We start from the raw sequence: 9,323 nt of genomic DNA, 5'->3' as shown, positions 1-9,323 counted from the left end.
TATCTAACGTTAGCTAATATGCCAACGTTAGCATATTGACTAACAGTGAGACACCCTGCTATATGTTAATCAATATGCTAAAATTGTTGAAATTTCAGCTAATGATAACAAAAGCTCTTTCTTGCACAGTAGATGGATTCAGTGGATTAAAAGTGGAACTAAACCTGATATAAAAGCATAACCCTGCCCCCAGACAAATTGTAATGCCACCAAAGTGTAGTGCCAAGAGGCACCGAGGGGCACAGCCAGGTGTGGGGATGAACTCGTGTGTGGTCAGGAGGACGAGGGAAATTGGCAGCTAGCTTAATTTGACATATTGAAACATGGAAAGTGAGCAAAGCGACACTGGTAGTTTCACCATGGATCAGTCTTTTATGGTGGAGAATTTTTCAGTCCCCTGATCACCAGAGGTTAAGGGAGGCTTTATAGAGCCTAGCGGTATGGGGTAAGAACGCTGTCAAAAACAATGTGTATGTAAAAACGGAAATGTGTGCATATTAATCAATAGTTGTGCATAAGTAAAATCCGAAAGAAGTATTGTATATTTTCTCTATAAGAATACAAATTAAAATATTACAGCTTCAAGAAATTACAAACACAAAGTTCAAGTTTACAGTTGTGGTTTATTCTTTATGAATACAATATGCTATAGCAGTTTGTGAATACGATTTATTTTCTATGAGAATACTAATTTACATCAGCGACTTGGCACCACGTGATCTCAGGCTGGTTAGTGGAGCACAGGTTAGTCGATTTGTGTTGCGCATGGCGGTGTGCACCTCTGAATTTGTTGCGTACCGGCAGCAGAAGAACAAGAAGAAGAAGAAGCAGCATTAGCACCAAGATGACGGACCAAGAGCATATGTTAACAACATTAAGACATATGTAAACTTTTTAACATTACCTGGCTTTGTACCGTAGTTTCTTGGTCCGTCATCTTAGCGCTGGTGCAGCTGCTTCTTCTTCTTTTGCTGGCGATACGCAACAAATTCAGAGGTGCATACCGCCACCTACTGTACATCATTGTATAACTGTACCCACTATATTCTATGTTTTAGCTTTGTATATCATAAAAATAAGAACAATCCTTTATTTATAATGCTCTTGATTTCTCCCCTATCTCCCCTCTGTTCCTAATATTCCTTTTAGACTAAATTATCTCCCATTCCGGCACTACGTTTACTGGCCTGTGAGGAGTGTGACAGCGCAGGCGCAACGCGAATCGACTTACTCTGTGCTCCACTAACCAGCCTGAGATCACATGGCGCCAAGTCGCTGATGTAAATTCGTATTCTCATAGAAAATAAATCGTATTCACAAACTGTTATAGCATATTGTATTCATAAAGAATAAACCACAACTGTAAACTTGAACTTTGTGTTCGTAATTTCTTGAAGCTGTAACTTTTTATTTTGTATTCTTATAGAGAAAATATACAATACTTCTTTTGGATTTTACTTATGCACAACTATTGACTAATATGCACACATTTCCATCTTTACATACACATTGTTTTTGACAGCGTTCATACCCCATATAACGGGCCTGAGTCTTATCAGCTCGAGCCGCTGGCTCAAGGTGCTGACTCAGCGATCCCCGAAGCCAGCACTGTGAGGCAGGATAGGATAGAATGAGGGTGTGTGTCTGAGTGAGATGGCTTTATACCCGAACCGGAGCTGTAACTTAGACATGTACCAATCTGTACTGTTGGAACCAAAGGGAAAATTCAACTGTAGTAGCCACTGTTCAACCCAAAGAGGGCAGCACTAAGACAGTTTTAGGACAAATATTGCAGAATTAAACAGGCATTAAATGAAAATAATTACACAGTAAAATAAAGATAGCACCCTTAAGCCCCAGTTTAACGGCAAAAGAAAGTTGATTTGGGGTTTATTTCCACTTTACATGGATTTTTACATGGTTCATGTCAGTCAACTTGCTGGTGTTTCTAGCCAACATGCTAAGGTTAGCACATTTGCTAATATTAGGATTTTTGCAATTTAAGGATATAAACTGCTTTAATCTTGGTGGATGGAAGACATGAATGTTAGCATACCTGCTAGCATAAGTATTTTAGCTGCATTTGTTTTACACCAAGCCCATCTGAAGAGTTTTCTGCCAAGAAACTCTTAAATCTTATTTTGCAAAGCTTATTTTTTAGCAGATGCAGTAAGGATAAAACCAATTCTTAAACAAAAAAAGATTTTATTTTTTTTTCTGTGGCAGTGGTGGCCTTTATTTTGGTTATGTTCCGAATATAAAACATGTAGTGATGGTCAGGACTGGACTTATACGCTGGACAGCTGCGCCAAGGACTGAAGCCTCCGCTACGCCAATCACAGCGCCTCCGTGAAATTTGGAAGATACATTTATTTTTAGGCTTTTTACACCTCTTATCCTGAAGTGCCAAAAGGGAGGAGGATGCTGTTTCTTAAACATGTTTGATCTTTTGTTATTAGTACCAGGAAACTAAATATGAACCCAGTCTAAGGAAAAATACACAATATATCTTGTAAATTACATCAACACTTTAAAACTGAGCTCTTAATTACAGAGGTTTCCCTGTTTTAGCTTCAATAACTTCATAAGCCTTTATAATTACATCATGTCAGCCAGGAGATAAAAAGTGAACAATATTAATGTAGGTGTATAGCTCTATTCTTTCCTTCTTTTAAACTCCAACTTTGGCTTACCTAATAATAGACATATATTAGTTATATAAAAATATCTTAAGTCGTGTGAAGACTTTGAAATACATGGGTCCTGTGGAGTGTGCAATGTTTTCATGATCTGATGCAGACTGCAAAATGGAACGGTTGTTAGCACTGTTGCCTTGCAGCAAGAAGGTCATAGGTTTGAATCCTGGCCTGGGGTCTTTCTCCATGTAGTTTGCTTGTTCTCCCCACACATGTCTGAGTTATCTTGCGTGAGTTATCTTCACATACTCTGGCTTCCTCCCACAGCCCCAAATCATGTGTTATGTTAATTACTTACTCTAAATTACATAGGTATGAGTGTGTGCACGTATGATTGTCCGTCCTGTGTCTCTCTTTACTACCCCGATGTTACTTGCTTCCTGTGTAGGGTGTACCTGCCCCTCGTCCCATGACAGCTGGAGATAGTCACCAGCTCCATGACCAAGTATTAAATAACTCAAAACATTTTTTTAAATTGTCTAAAGAATTTATTTTTTCACAAATAAGACTAAAACCCTTAAAGACAAGAGGAGTTTTAAAAATGTTTTAGAGGTATCTCAATCAAACCTAAATTAATTTATGCATTCCTAAATCCAGACCATAACCTAATGTACTGTGTATCTCAGACTGTATCAGCTGTGGTTGACTAACTTGGTGGGTTACTTACACGTAATGCATCTGTGTAAGAAGCATGACTTCCTCATAAAAGGAACACAATAACAACTACACTTTCAGTGTTTTTTTTAATTTTTTATTAGAAATAGTGTTTGAACATTGTTGAATGTTTTAACACTGTTTGTGTGGTTCCTCAAGGTTCAGTATTGGGCCCTTAATTGTTTATCATGTATGTAAATGCTATATGCAAAGTAAGTGAAATTATGAAAGATTGTAGATGATACCAATGCTTTATTATTGGAATTGACCTGGAGAACTTCAAAGATGTAAGCACAGAAATGAACAAAACCAAGTGCTAAATCTTCATAACTTTCCTTCAGCTGTGTAATAAAAGCTTAATGAAACAAAAATGTCATGTCTGCACACTGATAATGCTATTTGCCTGACAGAGCTAACGTTTTGTGAAAGTTTGCATCTTTTTTCAATTTATTGCCTAAATGCACATTGACATGCAGCAGGAAGAAGCTGGAATCAAACCCATGATTTTGAAATTGCAAAATGACTACTCTAACCTCTGATCATAGTCACCTCAAAATGTATTTTATTCTTTGCATTAAGAGGAATAATAAATGACTGACAGAAGTATGCCGCATTATTGGTACAATTACCTGCTGAGAAAAAAATCAGGTCATTATTTTTATCCTCAGATTAATATTTAAGTGTAACATGCATACCAAACACTCACTTTTGTACATTTCTTCATTCATTCTAAGCAATGAGTGCAGTTTCAAAAAAATAAACTTAGTTTCTGGTGTACAGTCTTGATCATAATCACTGAAGATAAGCAGGAATTAAATTTTTTTTCTGGCCCTTTGCAAAGTTACAAACTGAGGTAAGACATGTATTAAATAAGAAAAGACCGGACTGAATTTCATACTTTGAGCTTTTCCATTGAAAATTGTTGACAGACCACGATAAAAGATTTACATGGACATAAAGTGTAACAGCGTTATGCTTTATATATTTAAACACCTGGAAATTCAGAGCTTGCAAGGTTCTCCATTGACAGTTGGCTAATTTGCGGTGTCAGATGTTAATAATTAAAAACTAAGATGTAGCTGAAAACTGCGTGTCCAATAGAAATATAAAAATAAAGATGATTTGGAAATGGTTGCATGCAGCTGTACACAAACAGCACTAATACAGTTGCACCTAAAAGTATTCAGTATTGACAACATTCAACATTTTACAAGTGTTTGCAATAAACAAATTATTCAAGAACAGTTTGGGTAGTTAAATAAAACTAATACTACGAAGATTTAATTTCTTTGAACTACGCATAATGAAAATCAAGTCTGATTCTTGTTTGAATTCAACAGTAAGTCCTACTTTTAATGACCACAGCAACCTCAATATTCAAGCCCCTAAATGGACTTCTTCATCAGTGTATATATTTGCAAATCAGATGTCGTCTCAGGTACATCTGATGGAACCGGCGAAGGGCTTCATTAGTTGCATCACATGTGCTTGAGGTAGAACACCTCAGATGCCTGAACTGTGGATGGTAATGTTTCATTGCATTGTAGAAATGTGGCTAAGCCAGGAAAATTGTCCACAAAGTTCAATGAAGAGATCTTTCCCTCATACAAACAAGAAAATGAAATAAAAACATAGGAATGACTGAATATTCCAAGAGAAAAAGTTAGAAGGATAATTTGTAATTTATTTAAATCTAAAACAGTGGCTGCACAACCTGGACATGGCAAAAAGAGGAAACTGTCCCCAGTTTTCTGAGGAAGCGGGTCCCAAAAGCCCTGAACTGACTGTAAAAGACGTCCTGCAAAACTTGATTGTTGCAGCCACTGAGGTTTTTAGTTTTCACGGTGAGGGCTTCATGACAGAACCATACCCCATTACTGGCACAAAAGCACAGGACAGGTCAGATTCAGTTTGCTCAAAACTATATAAATATGCCAAAGATGTTTTGTAATTCTGCTCTCTGGGGCTGCTTTGCCTCATCTGGCACTGGAATGATGAATTCAGTCAAGTCCCATGATATCCTGGAAAAAAAATCTCAAGCCATCTGTGAGGAAGCTGAAGCTTGGACATCCAATGACCTTCAAGCAGAACAATGATCCCAAGCATATATCAAGGTTCACCAAAGTTTGGTTTCAAAAGAAGTCCTAGAAAATTTGCTGCCATCATATAGCATGATGGGATTTGTAAAAAGTAGTTGCAGTACACAAACCCAAGAACATTAAGGAAGTGGAGGCCTTTACCCATAAGGAGTGGGCTAAGGTTCATCAGGAACGTTCCCAGAAGCTGGTTTCTGGTTATCAATCATGTTGGCAGCAGAGCAGATCATAACAGGAAAGGAAGCTCTACTAAGTACTAAAGAGACTTCTCATGATTAGGTGAAAAAAATGTGATACTGCAGCAAGTGTCATTTTGTTTTAATTTGTTGTGCTGCAAACAGCAGCTTGGTTGTAGGATTTACCAATAAACCTAACTTGTAAAGGGAGTTGAATAATTTCAGGTGCAAATGTATGTCAAAGTTAATCAGTTCCATATTCTTTGAAATGGAGACTTCACAGTTTTAAAGTGGCACATGATCACTCCAACTTTAATGTGAGAACTGCACAGAGAAAACAGAAAACAGAGAAAATGTATGCTTTCAGAGAACAGATGCAATCTTCACTGCTTTATCATAAGTGATTTCAGATCTTGAACTTGTTTTTTTTTTATCTCTACTTTTAAAGTTGATATATTGCACCATATACATAGGGTAAATATTGTTTTTGGCATGCAGTATCCAAACGTCTCTTCACGCTTTTACACAACCTCTATATTCCACCAAGAGTGCAACAATTAAATCCTGAATTTGCTGCAGTACTACACCTGACCAGCAGAGGGGCCCCCAGTATTACTAAAAGGGCAACTGCAATAGTTAAAATGCTGAAGAGATGGGCCAGATGCAGTTTCAGCACTATATCTCAGTTACTCCAAATATAGCTCATAAAGAGGTCAAAGGGTAAATATAAAAATGCATTGCACATACATTAATAAATACACTCAGCTGTCTCCTTTTCAATAACAATACAATCATGCTTCAGTTTGTTGTGGAACTATAAATGCACTTTCTAAAAAAATGTTGCATGCTGATTAATCCATATATTCTGCTTTGATAGTTATGGCTGTTTTATGTCACTCTGGCAGAACACTTTATTTAAAAACTACAGTAAGAATCTCTAAGATCTTAACTAGTCGTGAGCTGCCCTGTTCTGTGGAAATGCACCTTTAATATACTGCTCTTTATATTCTAGACAGTTACCTGTAAAATGACCACAATTGGTTATATGATATTTAGTTTCTTTACTGAATGTAATGTAAAGTGAGCTTTCATGAGTTTTTCAATTATAGATGCTAATGATTTGTATACATCAGACACCAAAGTGAAACCTCTGTGCTGGAGCACAAGTATAGTCCAATCTTCATATCAAATATGAGTCATGTTAAATTGACTTTCAGTCTCAAACATCTTTCCAGTTTAAGGAGGTAACTCTTTTAGTTTGATTGCTTGAACCCTTCTTTCAGTCTTTCCCATCACTCTCAACACCCTCCTGATCATCACGCTCTTTTGTTCCAGTGTCGGTCTCCTGATCCCTCGGCTGGTTCTGGTTGTTCTGGCTGCTCCATGATTTGCTCCTGCTCCGGCTGGGCTCCAGGGAATGCCTATTCCCACTGCCATTCACCGACACCTTTGCCTTATAGCAAATGCCACAAACCAGAGCCAGGAAGGCCCGTCTCATCTCACGGCTGGCCAGCGTGTAGATGATTGGGTTCATGGCCGAGTTGAGTACAGCTAGTGCAATAAACCACTTGGCCTTATAAAGGACTGGGCAGTGCTGCTCACACGCCACATCCACCAGGAGAAGGATGAAGATGGGTGTCCAGCAGGCGATGAAGACCCCAACTACAATGATGACGGTGCGTAGAAGGGACATTGCGTGCTCAGAGTGTCTGTGCTTACTCACCTTTCTGCTGCTGGATTTAACCAGGATGTAGATGCGAGTGTAAAGGACTGACATCACTAAAAGCAAGACCATGAAAACTGTGATACAGAAAGCTACATATTTCTTGCTGTAAAGAGGCAGGACTGTAGAGCAGTCAGGGAGGTTGCCAATGCAGTTCCAACCTAAGATGGGTAAAGCTCCAAGAATTATAGCAATCAGCCAGCAGGTCCCTATGAGCAGAAACACTCTGTAGTTTTTGTTGGCATTATAAGGCCTCATTTTGATCATAGTCAGGTGTCTCTCTATAGCGATGGCCAGGAGACTGAAGATGGAGGCACTGAGTGCTACGAACATGCTGCCCTCTCTAACAAACCACAGAGTTGGTGAGAGATGAAAAGTCTTATGTCCAGAGAGGAGCAAGTTGACCAGGTAGGCGACTCCAGCCAGCAGATCGCACAGTGCCAGGTTCCCGATGAAGAAGTACATCCGGTTGTGAAACCTGTGGTTCCTCCATATGGCCACCAGAACGGTGAGGTTCTCCAGAACAATGAAGCTGCAAATGATGAGGAGGACGATAGTTGTAATATCCAAAGTTCCTTGGTTGGTGTTGGAGCTTGGTAGCTGGTGGTCCAGCTTTCCAGTGTGGTTGTAGTGAAGGTGTATGATGTTCATCTTTAAATCAGCACTGCCTGCTGACACTGGAGGTCAGTGCAGAGTAGAGTATGGTGTTTTCAGCTGCAGCAGAAAAGTTGAGATTATTTTAAAAACACATTTTCCATTAATGTTCATTTTTCACAATAATACAGTTCAGAGTTGGATTTTCCTCTCTGACTAAACCGTCAGTTGCCTTAGTAAATATAGGTTTTACAATAAGAAATGGGACGTAACAATTTTCTTTGCTTTTTTTAATTTTTCAACATAACCCAGAGGTGATGCTGTCCATTCTTTAAAGAAAACACATCCGACTTCACATGCAGCGCAGTTTTAAAGCTTTTTCAGCCGCAGTTCTTGTTAGCGGCAGTCTGAATGCAACTCACCGCTGGAGCCTTGGAGCTGGTAATTAGTTGAAAGTTAAACGAAAATCAAAGAACTAACGTTTCATTGCTGTGATGACCGAGAGTCTCCGTCTTTAGTCCATTTTGAGTCGACCTTTTTTCTGTTCGCTCTGTCATGAAGGAGAACTGTTTCTCCTCTCTCCCATCGAGCTCTAAAGCTCCGGAGGAGTAGGCGGTGGGCTGGAAGTCCCTCTCAGCCCTCCCTCCCTACGTACCTCCATCAGCCCAGCCACAGAGAGCCTGCTGAGGGATGGTTGCACTTCTCCAGGCTTATCAGCCCCAGGAGGTACATAACTTTAATTCATGCTGCTGTAATGCAAGCGTAAAACAGGAAAACACCATAAGGTGGACGTTTAGCAGGAAATGTAAAAAATATATTGTTTTTTAAATGTATTTAAATAAGAAATGGCATTAATTAAACATTCAACCTTTCTGACAACGCATCAAAACACACCTCACGCTAAACCTATTGTAAAAAATTGCAAAACGATCACCTTTCAATTGTAAATTTTAAACACCTGCACATGTGGATGCAGCTAAAAGAGCATGGCTACAGCAATAACTGAAATTCACAAAACATGTTGTCTCAAGACACTTTACAAAAAAAAGCTAACTTAATCAAATCAGACAGATTTCAAATCAAGTACATACATTCCAATTACTCCTAGTTTACAAACGATGTAGTCAAATTCAGTTTATTATAAATCAAAAATGTTCTATTTAGGGAAACCCAGCTGATTGCGTCATTGCAGCGCTCACTCATGCATGAGCATGTAGCTACAGTGGACCGTCGATTGCATTGTGTTATTGACCTTGCAGCAATCCCTCATACTGAGCTTGCATGCTGCGACTGTGGAAAGGAAAACTCCCCTTTAGCCAGAAAAAAACCTCCAGCAGAACCAGGCTCAGTGTGAGCCACCATCTGCCACTGGGGGTTTGAGAGA

The 9,323-nt window shown here is 39.0% G+C and overlaps 1 protein-coding gene across 2 annotated transcripts; it reads right to left on the bottom strand.

The window, feature by feature from the left end:
• Positions 1-3,889: 3,889 nt before the first annotated feature.
• Positions 3,890-8,673, bottom strand: LOC124872224 (sphingosine 1-phosphate receptor 3-like). Of its 2 annotated transcripts, none has more exons than XM_047371985.1 (2): positions 8,420-8,673; positions 3,890-8,059 (listed from the first exon to the last, which is right to left on the bottom strand). In XM_047371985.1, exon 2 carries the CDS (start codon positions 7,994-7,996, stop codon positions 6,902-6,904), a length of 1,095 nt encoding a protein of 364 aa, XP_047227941.1. In that variant the 5' UTR covers positions 7,997-8,059; positions 8,420-8,673; the 3' UTR covers positions 3,890-6,901. The 2 variants fall into 2 exon arrangements, with proteins under 2 accessions (XP_047227941.1, XP_047227940.1); XM_047371984.1 differs by having other exon boundaries at positions 8,362-8,671.
• Between the last annotated feature and the right edge of the window lie 650 nt (positions 8,674-9,323).

This window comes from Girardinichthys multiradiatus, chromosome 8 (genome assembly GCF_021462225.1).
Source record: "Girardinichthys multiradiatus isolate DD_20200921_A chromosome 8, DD_fGirMul_XY1, whole genome shotgun sequence".
Lineage (NCBI taxonomy): Eukaryota > Metazoa > Chordata > Actinopteri > Cyprinodontiformes > Goodeidae > Girardinichthys > Girardinichthys multiradiatus.
The sequence above is the reverse complement of the archived record's forward strand: the minus strand, read 5'-3'. Positions and strand labels throughout refer to the sequence as shown.

What these genes read in the sequence shown, in the direction of transcription:
- LOC124872224 (XM_047371985.1), bottom strand. Translation starts at nt 7,996, where the DNA reads ATGAACATCATACACCTTCACTACAACCACACTGGAAAGCTGGACCAC.